The sequence below is a fragment of the Coregonus clupeaformis genome, unplaced genomic scaffold (genome assembly GCF_020615455.1).
Source record: "Coregonus clupeaformis isolate EN_2021a unplaced genomic scaffold, ASM2061545v1 scaf0266, whole genome shotgun sequence".
Taxonomy (NCBI): domain Eukaryota; kingdom Metazoa; phylum Chordata; class Actinopteri; order Salmoniformes; family Salmonidae; genus Coregonus; species Coregonus clupeaformis.
Genome location: NW_025533721.1, coordinates 335,747 through 347,833, shown reverse-complemented (window position 1 = coordinate 347,833; position 12,087 = coordinate 335,747). Strand labels below are relative to the sequence as shown.

The following is a 12,087-nucleotide window of genomic DNA, read 5'->3' as shown; positions in this document are numbered from 1 at the left end:
GCATTGTACCCATGTCTTGCATTGCAAATATATATCTTCCTTATTGCATGACACACATTTCAAGCCACGTTGAATTTCTCACATCCATAGTACAGGAAGTACACCCATTAACCTTTGAGCTCCGCAAAGTTGATCACGTCAGAATGTGCTTAATGTTCAATGCCACATGTCTCAGTGCTACTACTATACTCACAGGTGCTGCTTTTCCCTGGAGAAAGGGTGGGAGAGATGCTTCACATTTTGGGGTCTATTCGGCTCCACTTTAGGATGAAGTGGTGCAGTCACTTTGTGGATGAACAGATTGATCCTCTCCACCACATCACTTCCCTGTTTGACCTCGTACACCTGAAGAGAAAGGGAAAACAGGAAGAAAACATGTTGAGAAATGAGTGCATGAAAGGCTTTTAGTTACATAATTCTTATATCATTTACATTTTAGTCATTTAGCAGACGCTCTTATCCAGAGCGACATACAATTAGTGCATTCATCTTATGATAGCTAGGTGAGACAACAACCCATCACAATCTTATCAAGAACATGTTCCCTCAACAATGTGTTTATCAGCAACATCAGTGCTAGTAGAACAAGAAAAGTGAATTTTTTTCTTTTTTGGGGGGAGGCGTCGGGGCACTGTGAGAGTTCTTTAAGTCACCCTTCAAAGAAATAGGGTTTTAGACGTTTTCGGAAGTTGGGCAGGGACTTCGTTGTCCTGACTTTAGGGGGAAGCTTGTTGGGATGCAGGCCTCCCATAGAAACTGACCAGAGATCCACAGTGATTCATCTAAAGGCAGATCATACCTTTTTGGTGGGCATCTTGAGCTTCATGAATTCTGCCTCCCGACAGAGCACATTCCAGGGAGCATGGATCTTCAGGAAGCCAATTCCCGGGATTTTGTTCTAGAAAACAGAGAATGTTGTGTTGAATTTTTTATAAATAAGGCAAAAGGTTTGCATGGAAATTTTACGTGTGCTGAAATAATTTTCCCCTGTTTTATCTGCATGATATATACGTCTCTAGAATAAAGCTACCTTCACATCTCTAAGGACTAATCAGTCTCTCCAAGGTAAAGCACAGCAATGCTACTGCAGCATGGCAACTGCAAAAAAGTCGCAATGCTACAGTAGAAAGGATTGTTGTCGGTTAGAGTCAGCCAAAGGCTGTATCCACTTGAAAAGAAAACAATGTCTCATAGTCAAATATATCGGACTAATGTTCTCTCTCCACAATCTCCTCTATAAAAAACAACTGTCGTTATGTAAGTCCCTCTCATATGCTCCTGACCCACTTCCTCACACCTCCCAGCCCACTTCAGGGTCCTGGCCCTGTCTGTTGAGAACACTGTGGCAGACTACACTTTCCACAGCAATATCAAGCAGAGCCCTTCTATTTTTGGGCTCTGGTTCGATTATCCACAAACAACCCTCATTCATGGACAAAGTAAGTTAATAAAAGAAAACAAGTAGTGTTGAATACACTATGTACAGACTTACTCAACAAAGCATAAGGATGTTGTGAACAAGTATGAAATCATTTTGGATTTGCCTTAATATCACTCAAAACAAAAGTTCTCCCTTGTGAGCAACAATCACTAAACGGTAGGAGACCTCTTCATGCATGCAATGGGAACCCAACTCCCACAGAACCACATGCCTCCTACCATTTTTCTGCCAAAATGTCACGTAACAGACACTACGAAACACATATCAACAATAAAATATAGAACAGGAAAGACATGTCAAATCTTTACTTAAGTGGTTTCAGTATTGTTTAGCAAAATGGAGTGGTTAGGAACTATGGCCTTACCATTAGTCTTTCATACAGGGCAATTTCCCATGGTTTTTAAATCCCAAACATGTTTTATACTGTAAAGGTATTTCAATCTGAATAGGAGACACAATGTATCTTGTGTCTTGATCAATGTAATGATTTATGATAAATGAGTAATGATTAATGGGTCAATAGCCACTCTCTATGGTGTATGTAATAACCTATGACATTAGGCCTCTTTTTGCATGTAAGGCTGAAAATAATTACTCCCATTGTAGAGAAAATATATTACACATGCTGTCCTTTCTTATCAGATATACAGTACCAGTCAAAGGTTTGGACACCTACTCATTCAAGGGTTTTTATTTATTTTTTACTATTTTCTACATTGTAGGATAATAGTGAAGACATCAAAACTATGAAATAACACATATGGAATCATGTAGTAACCAAAAAAGTGTTAAACAAATCAAAATATATTTTCTATTTGAGATTCTTCAAAGTAGCCACCCTTTGCCTTGATGACAGCTTTGCACACTCTTGGCATTCTCTCAACCAGCTTCACCTGGAATGCTTTTCCAACAGTCTTGAAGGAGTTCCCACATATGCTGAGCACTTGTTGGCTGCTTTCCTTCACTCTGCGGTCCAACTCATCCCAAACCATCTCAATTGGGTTGAGGTCAAGTGATTGTTGTCACGCCCTGGCTCTGGGGACACTGTTATGTTGAGCCAGGGTGTGTAGATCTATGTTCCGTATTTCTGTGTTGGCCTGAGTGACTCCCAATCAGAGGCAACGAGTGTCAGCTGTTTGCTGGTTGTCTCTGATTGGGAGCCATATTTAATCTGTAGGTTTTTCCTTTGGTTTTGTGGGTTCTTGTTTCTAGTTGGTTTAGTTTCACCGTGAACTGTCACGTTACCGTCTTTGTTTGTTTTGATCGTGTTTTCGCTCATTAAAGAGTATGTTTGCCTGCAACGCTGCGCCTTGGTCTACTCCTTACCCTGACGGTCGTGACAGAAGAACCCACCTAAACTGGACCAAGCAGCGTGAAGAGGAGAGAGGAAGGACCTGGGATCAGTGGAGTAGGAGTTTCGACTGGGCCCCGCTAAGTGAAGAGAAGAGAGGCTGGTCTATGGAGCAATGGATTAAGAGTTTCGACTGGGTCAAGCCAATTGAGGAGCTGAATAGCGGGAGTTGGAAGCAGAAGAGTGAGAGTCTGGCGAGAACTAGGGAGGCCTGGTCCACGGGGAGGAGAGAACCCCAGAAAATTTTTAGGGGGGGGCTCACGACGTGGACGACGGGGCAGCAGGAGGCCGCGATGGAGGCGGTCCAGCGGGTGTGCAGAGGAGGCCGCCAGGTTAAGGGGGCCACTGGTCACAGAGGAGAGGGAAAGTGTGGAGGCACGGCGAGAGGTACTGGGGTGTGTTACCAGTCCGGTCCGGCCCGTTCCTGATCCCTGCGTAGGGCCAGTGGTGTGTGTCCCCAGTACGGTCCGGCCTGTTCCTGTTCCCGCATCGAGCCTGTGGTGCGTGTCGTCAGCCCGGCCCGGCCTGTTCCTGCTTCCCGCACCGAGCCTATGGTGCGCGTCGCCAGCCCGGCCCGGCCTGTTCCTGCTCCCTGCACCAAACCTGTGGTGCGCGTCGCCAGCCCGGTCCGGCCTGTTCCTGCTCCCGCACCAAGTCTGTGGTGCGTTTCGTCAGCCCTGTCCGGCCCGTTCCTGCTCTCCGCACCAAGTCTGTGGTGCGCGTCGCCAGCCCGGCCCGGCCTGTTCCTGCTCCCCGCACCAAACCTGTGGTGCGCTCGCCAGCCCGGTCCGGCCTGTTCCTGCTCCCCGCACCAAGTCTGTGGTGCGTTTCGTCAGCCCTGTCCGGCCCGTTCCTGCTCTCCGCACCAAGTCTGTGGTGCGCGTCGCCAGCCCGGCCCGGCCTGTTCATGCTCCCCGCACCAAACCTGTGGTGCGCGTCGCCAGCCCGGTCCGGCCTGTTCCTGCTCCCCGCACCAAGTCTGTGGTGCGTTTCGTCAGCCCTGTCCGGCTCGTTCCTGCTCTCCGCACCAAGTCTGTGGTGCGCGTCGCCAGCCCAGTCCGGCCCATTCCTGCTCCACGCACCAAGCCAGGGGTGCGTATCGTCAGCCCGGTCCGGCCAGTTGCTACTCCACGCACCAAGCCAGGGGTGCGCATCGTTAGCCCGGTCCGGTCCATTCCTGCTCCACGCACCAAGCCAGGGGTGTGTATCGTCAGCCCGGTCCGGCCAGTTGCTACTCCACGCACCAAGCCAGGGGTGCGCATCGTCAGCCCGGTCCGGTCCGTTCCTGTTCCACGCACCAAGCCAGGGATGCGTGTCGTCAGTCCGGCTCCGGCCAGCGGGGCTAGACAGGACCAGGGGTACTTTGGGGGGTTGGAGAGGAAGTGGGGATCGGGTCCAGAGCCGGATCCGCCGCCAAGGCGGAGTGCCCACCCGGTCCCTCCCCTGTGGTATTTAGTTGGCTCGGTCGGAGTCCGCGCCTTTAGGGGGGGGTACTGTCACGCCCTGGCTCTGGGGACACTGTTATGTTGAGCCAGGGTGTGTAGATCTATGTTCCGTATTTCTGTGTTGGCCTGAGTGACTCCCAATCAGAGGCAACGAGTGTCAGCTGTTTGCTGGTTGTCTCTGATTGGGAGCCATATTTAATCTGTCGGTTTTTCCTTTGGTTTTGTGGGTTCTTGTTTCTAGTTGGTTTAGTTTCACCGTGAACTGTCACGTTACCGTCTTTGTTTGTTTTGATCGTGTTTTCGCTCATTAAAGAGTATGTTTGCCTGCAACGCTGCGCCTTGGTCTACTCCTTACCCTGACGGTCGTGACAATTGTGGAGGCCAGGTCATCTGATGCAGCACTCCATCACTTTCCTTCTTGGTCAAATAGCCCTTACACAGCCTGTAGGTGTGTAAGGTCATTGTCCTGTTGAAAAACAAATGATATAGTCCCACTAAGTGCAAACCAGATGGGATGGCTTATCGCTGCAGAATGCTGTGGTAGCCATGCTGGTTAAGTGTGCCTTGAATTCTAAATAAAGCACAGACAGTGTCACAAGCAAAGCACTCCCATACCATCACACCTCCTCCTCCATGCTTCATGGTGGGAACCACACATGCGGAGATCATCTGTTCACCTACTCTGCGTCTCACAAAGACACGGCAGTTGGAACCAAAAATCTCAAATTTGGACTCATCAGACCAAAGGACAGATCTCCACCAGTCTAATGTCTATTGCTCGTGTTTCTTGGCCCAAGCAGGTCTCTTCTTATTATTGGTGTCCTTTAGTAGTGGTTTCTATGCAGCAATTCGACCATGAAGGCCTGATTCAAGCAGTCTCCTCTGAACAGTTGATGTTGAGATGTGTCTGTTCCTTGAACTCTTGAAATTACACAAATTAACAAGGCACACCTGTTAATTGAAATGCATTCCAGTTGACTACCTCATGAAGCTGGTTGAGAGAATGCCAAGCATGTGCAAAGCTGTCATCAAGGCAAAGGGTGGCTACTTTGAAGAATCTCAAATATAAAATATATTTTCATTTGGTTAACACTTTTTTGGTTACTACATGATTCCATATGTGTTATTTCATAGTTCTGATGTCGTCACTATTATTCTACAATGTAGAAAATAGTAAAAATAAAGAAAAACCCTGGAATGAGTAGGTGTGTCCAAACTTTTGACTGGTGCTGTATATTTGGTGAAGATCAATAACTTGACGAATACAGGGCTATTGTAGATTTGAAAAATCATAACTGAACACAGGAAACCCTCACTGCAAGAGGCAGGTCAATGTGCTTTGTTCCAGTATGAAGATAGATGATACAATCGCTACATGAACAATAGATGGACAAATGTCAACCAGTCAATATTAGGAGGAGGAATGGAGAATTAAGTCGTGTTCAATGGAACAACCTGACTAGGCTAAATGCACCACCACACCAGGGCTTGAATACTAACCCAGAGTCTACTACAGAATAGTTCGATCAACATTTTTGGTATCAGTTAGGTTAGGGTGTCTAATTGCTAGGTTATTCCAAAAAGACCTCTTGAGATGTTCTACTGTTGAGTTTTTCCAAAGTGTGGGGAAAAGACACAGTCGAAGGCCACTAACTCACCCCCTCATCCTTTTCTAGCTCCAGACCCATCTCCCGAAGGTTATCCTCAAACTCATTCTGGCAGAAGCGCTTGTCATCCTCATGGTAGTCAAGGCGATGCTTGTAGGCAGCAATCTCAGGGTCTTCTTTGGGTGGTGGTGTGTCCCGACTTCTCATCATGCTCAGACTGCGGCGCAGGCTCCTGAGGATGCGGTAATCTGCAAAGCGGGATGTCTTGCGGCGAACACTCTGGGGTTTCTGGACATGATATGTGAGAACATAGTCCACCCGCCGCTGGCCATCCTGGAATGTAGGCCCCTGCCTTGGGCCTGAGGCTGCCTCATCTGACTTGAGGGAGTTCAAGTGCTGAGAAGAGAGAGAAAGGGGATTGTAGTTTTTAATGGAGACATGTTGGCAGATCATGAGGACAAGGCATGTGTAATTCTAGCCTGTGAGAATTTGTTGTTTGCACATTTGTTTATCTTTTAAATTGCAAAAGCTTAAGCCATGTGGCTAGTCAAATCCCCCCTCTCCACCGTGATAAATCAGTGCACTCAACCCCATCTCTGCTACTGCCTTCTTCATGGAGGGGGAATTTAATCATTCTGTAGAGATTAAATGATGCCCCTCAAAAGATGACAAAATAGTATTTGCACCTGCAACACATTACGTTAGACTTTCTCATAATACTACATGTCCTAATCCAACTCATGAGGACATACAGTACCTGAAGACCAGTGACCAAATCAATTATACACTATTTGACAGTACGACTCATAGAGGAACATATGGTAACAAAGAGACTGGTGTTTGTCTTAGCCTGTGACCTAAAAACATTATTGCTTCATTATCCGTAAATACACGATTTGTTATAGTGTGAAATGGGATTTGGCAGCAAATTGAAGTAAGGCTTTAAATTAAATGGAATATTGTAGTTTTTGTATAATACACATCACAAAACAAAAACATCAAAACATACATCTAAAAATTATATCTAAAAATGCAAACAAACAGGGCAGATCGGAGTTCCCCAAGGCCACCCCTGTCAAAGGGTGCACTCGACCCCTCCCACCCCGAGCCACCGGCCCAGCGAGGTCCCCGACCCAAAGGGATAATAAATGATAAATGTTGTAGTTCAAATTGTCCCCATTTACAGAGTCAAAAATATGTTTGTTTTACAGATGAGGATTGTGTAAATGACGCATGTATTGTTTTTCATCTTTCAAAAATGTACTGCACTTGTCCACATCGAACTCATGACCTTGTCAAATAAAATGTACTGCATCTTATTACAGCTGATATATGAAAAGCTAAATGTGTGCCATATAGTCTGTTATAAACAAACACCACAACTTTGACTCTGAAATAATCCTTCTCTGCGGGGAAGGGTTCATGAATACAATGCTATTCCGTCATGTTTACACATTTATATATTAAGCACAAATATTTCCCCCTTGTGCTATATAGATGTGTTACTGCAAAATAACTGTTAGGTATAGTGACACACATTGATATATAATAGGGATATAGGTATTTTTTACCTTAAAATAACTCAAAATGGATTGTATGCATTAACACAAAGTACATTTGTGTAGATATTGTTTAGGGACTCTAGTTTGAATGGCCTCACCTGTATCTTCTCTCTACTGGTAAGGCACACCCAAACACAATATTTGCTCTGCAATTATTTGCTTGAAATTCATTGCTTTTTCAATCACATACTGTATGGAACATGCCTTGAGAACAAACAGTAGTTTCCTCATGGAAAACAAACCTATTTGATAATCGAGAGACAAAAAAGCCCTATTCGTTGGAGAAACATCTCAGTACAAGCATCCCACTGGACGACAAGCCTCAGCCCCCTCAGAACAGGAAGTCACAGCAAAGGTCACTCCTCACAGGGAAAATAAGGATGTGGTTACGACATTTTACAGATACAGGAACGGAGAGAACCAGTACCCTTAATTCAACCACCCACCTCCTAACTTCTGTGTTGTGAGCAAAACTAGCATGCATATCAATAGTGTTATTACTCAGCCACAGGCCCCCCAATCTAGAGACGCATGCATATCTTCTTACACATTTGCATATCAACCTTTACAGCTGTATTGCTATTGGTGCTAAACCATCTAACTATCATGCCGATTCACTATCAGCAGAGTCCTGTGGGAGAGGTTTGAACATAACACCCGTAAGTTCACTATAGGATAGCTGAACAACAATACTGCATCATTTTTATATCATAATGAATACATAAGCTAATTCTGGAAATAGGTCCTCACAACAAAAAAAATCCATCAGTGTATGTTTTAGCAGTCACTTGATACATAACAATACATCCGCATTCCGCACTGATTTAATTGACGGCGTTTCGACCAATGTACTTGACCTTTCTTGCCTGCTTTAAGTGCTTATCTCAGCTCACTTAATCATTCCAGTGTGTCTGTGATTAGATAGACCAAGACTGCAATTACTGTCCAAATGACCCGCTGACCAAATGAAAGGTCCACAAGTTTGACCTCATACAATCTTCACAGTGATAGGAGAGTAGTCCTCATCAAGAGAGGAACACCAACTCGGACTTTTTAACATTCTACACAACTGCTAACACAAGGCAGTAGATGGGGGCTACTTCCTATGAGAATTCATTATTTGCTCCATTTCTTTCTTCAAAAGCCAGCTGAACAGTGCTGAAGAGATTATTTTGAATGGTTTTAGGTTATTAACATACACTCATTATACACATAAATTCATCTTAGTGTGGTAAATATGATGAATGAGGATTAAAATAAAGATTCCACCCAGGATTAGATATGCCCATCAGTTGTTTACACACTTTGAACTACTTTATTAAATGCTTTGATCTTGAGGAACAAATGTCAAATTATTTTGTATTATACCCAACAAGACATGCCACCAGAGGTCTCTTCACAAGAACAGACTATGGGAGGCACACAGTACTATATAGAGCCATGAGTACATAGAACTCTATTCCACATCAGGTAACTGATGAAAGCAGTAGAATCAGATTTAGAAAACAGATAAAAATACACCTTATGGAACAGCGGGGACTGTGAAGAGATACATACACATAGGTACAGACACACGCATATGCACACACACGCTATCACACGCACTCTACACACGTACATTGTAATATTGTTGTATGGTGGTATTATACATTTTGTATTGTAGATAGGTAGTGGTGTAATAATGTTATATGATGTACTGTTTTATCCTTTGTTTTATGTGTGATGTAAGTGCCTTAATGTGTTTGGACCCCAGAAAGAGTCAAGGCTGCAGTGCCAAGGCAGCAGCTAATGGGGATCCCTAATAAATACAAATACAAATTCCCAATGTATAGAAGACAACTTACGATGGAGTCATACTGGTTGTATTTGCCATCACCACCATCCTTAGTGTTCCCAAAGTCAGCTGCCTTCTCCTCAACGGATACAGGGATATAATAGTCATTCCTCCTCATGGCGCCTTGCTCTTCCAACTCAGGGAGAAGACTACCAGAGAGGTTGTGTACTATAAAGGTTTTACCTGTGGGGGAGGAAAGAGATATGATTCGGTTGGAACAATATAAGTATTTGATACTCTGATATGTGCTTCCAGGTCAAATGGTGCTAAGAATGCACTGTCCAGCTCAATGTCATGAGAAGCATGATGAGCATCCCACCATTGTGTATCGTATGATGACGTTCTTGACAGCCACAAAAAAGAACCAACATGCTTTGGGTATTAATTTCTAGGGTAAACCAACCATGTGGATGAGGAAGTACCCATATAGTTGACTATAATCACTGAGAATCTGATCATATCTTCATTGCACTCAACATCTACGTGCATGTTGTGTGAATGTTGAGCAATTTTTTTTTCAAAGAGCTAATGGTAAAGCACTGGTCGTGTAAGCATGTCCATGAATCTCTCATGGCCTAAAGGCTAACGTTGCCTCGGTTTACCGCTTTGATTTTTGTTCATTTGTCACCCCACATGCCTGTATGACAATATTTCTATAAATATTTTAATATCTTAGCGTACCTAGACAATGTACAGATCTGATCTTTGATTAGGAAACATTGAGATGCCTTTTACATTGAGAAAACCTTTGAAGGAATACAAAGGAACCCCACCAAGTATCTGCCTATTCTTGGGCAATGACTCACAAGGATTCCCTTACCCTAGGCAATGCTAGGGACAGCTTCTGACAGTCAAAGACTCCTATATACTGTAAGTCAAGTCCTTGTAATAACCTTTCACAGATAAGGGCCCATTGGTGCTCTTTAGGAGAAAAAAGGAGTGTGTGCTGAAATTAGCAGGAGCCTGATATGGACCATAATAGGCTTAAGAATTACATGATATAATTACACTGACAGCTCCATTCAGTCAAAACTAGTGACCTGATGTTGTCTTGCACTGCAAAATTGTGTGTTAGAATTTACAATTCAGTAATGATACAAAAACTATTTTGTATCTCTCCATATAGATGCTATATGAATCAAAATTGGCAAATAGTAAAGTGATTCTTTTCCGATTTAGAAGCTTGATTTGTTATATCAACATGAAACAAACCTATGTGAAGTTATTGAGAGCTGAAGGAATATGACATGTAGTGATGGAGTAGCTAAAGCAAAATGAAATTACATGCTTATCAGAAAGAATACCTTTCTATGCTAATTCCATTCCTCATACCATTCAACATTAGAATAATTCAATAGTAGTCATAGATAGATAGATACTGTATAAAACAAAAACTGTCAAAAACATTTCTTAACATATTTGTTTTTATGAATTCAAGTTAAAATAGTTTGGATGACAGTATAAGGCATGCTTAAATGGAGTCGTGCTTACATAAATATATCAGTCTGTGTTTCTCTCTCTATCAGCTACTGTAGCCTAGGGTAGTCCAACTGGTTCCACAGTGGAACACTCATCTCCGAATACTGATCAGCACTGACAGCCAGGTAAACAAACCTCTCAATGCTACATTACAGTAGGCTATAACCTTACAGTGAATGGTCATGATGACAAATGTGTAATAAATCGTTTCCAAATATAAACATGCAAAAAATAATGTGTTAAAAATAAATCGAGTGGGCTTTCATATAATTAAAGATTAGGCTACAAGCCTGCCTTCCTACATTTGACATTTACTTTAGTCATTTAGCAGACACTTATCAAGAGCGACTTAAATGATCAATTAGGGTTAAGTGTCTTGCTCAAGGGCACATGGACAGATTTTTCACCTACTTGGCTCGGGGATTCTAACCAGCGACCTTTCAGTTACTGGCCAACGCTCTTAACCGCTAACCTGCCGCATATTCATCCATCAAATGTAGCTCTATACCTTATACAACCATAGCCTACCTGTGGAGCGCTTCTTTTTATTGGAGCTTGTACATTTAGAAAATAATTTCAAATCAGCCTTTAATCAAACAGCATTAACTTACCAGAGACTTTATCATGATTGTTTATGGGTTGCATCGGATCATCATCACCACCACCATGTCTCTCCATTTGAACATACTATTTATCTCAACAGATTTCTTCCCTCTATCCTCCACGCTCTGAACATCATCTAGTCGAAGCCTTCACTGCGCCCGTGGGCTCAATGCAGTGATGTGTCATGCAAACGTTGGGTTTCCCACAGAACGTCCCCCTGCCTCCCCACCGAAGGCTAGCCTACTACAGAGGCTCGCTCTCTCTAAACAAGACATCTAATCCATACGCGTTACGAACGACATAATGTGCATTATGTGCCCTCCCACAACACATCGTGCCAAATAGCTTTAATATATTTCAGTGCAGTGCATCACTAGGATGGTCAATGTGGTGGTGAAAGCAGCAAAAGACAGCTGGTGCCGCCCACGATCTGATGTATCCTCCAACATGGGTAGGTGTGAGGCTATCCGTCAAACGCAGGGGATGTTTCATGCTTGAAATGCATGAATTACGATACACTCATTTGACTGAGCAACGCGGCAACATCTTACAGTGCATAATGGTTCTATGATTTCTAATAATGTAATGATTTGACCTGCACCTTATTTGACCTGCACTGTCATGCACTCAGCTTTTCATACTCGTATCAAAAACTTGATTGCTGACTTTGTGGACCCCAAAAATGAGCAAATGAATTAATCATTGGATTTATTTCTTCAATGAAAGAACCCATTCTAGAGGAGTTCGAGTGAGGGCATTTCAATT

At 43.5% G+C, this 12,087-nt stretch overlaps 1 protein-coding gene across 2 annotated transcripts in view; it reads right to left on the bottom strand.

Moving 5' to 3' along the window:
• The window catches only part of LOC121573324 (anoctamin-1-like), a 58,662-nt gene extending 47,153 nt beyond the window's left edge, over window positions 1-11,509 (bottom strand). For both annotated transcript variants that reach the window (XM_041885205.2, XM_041885206.2), the window contains exons 1-5: window positions 11,331-11,509; window positions 9,251-9,423; window positions 5,896-6,240; window positions 800-898; window positions 194-345 (exon numbers count right to left, since the gene is read on the bottom strand). In XM_041885205.2, the coding sequence (XP_041741139.2) occupies window positions 194-345; window positions 800-898; window positions 5,896-6,240; window positions 9,251-9,423; window positions 11,331-11,397 (836 nt within the window). In that variant the 5' untranslated portion in view covers window positions 11,398-11,509. The remainder of the gene's footprint in view (window positions 1-193; window positions 346-799; window positions 899-5,895; window positions 6,241-9,250; window positions 9,424-11,330) is intronic.
• Between the last annotated feature and the right edge of the window lie 578 nt (window positions 11,510-12,087).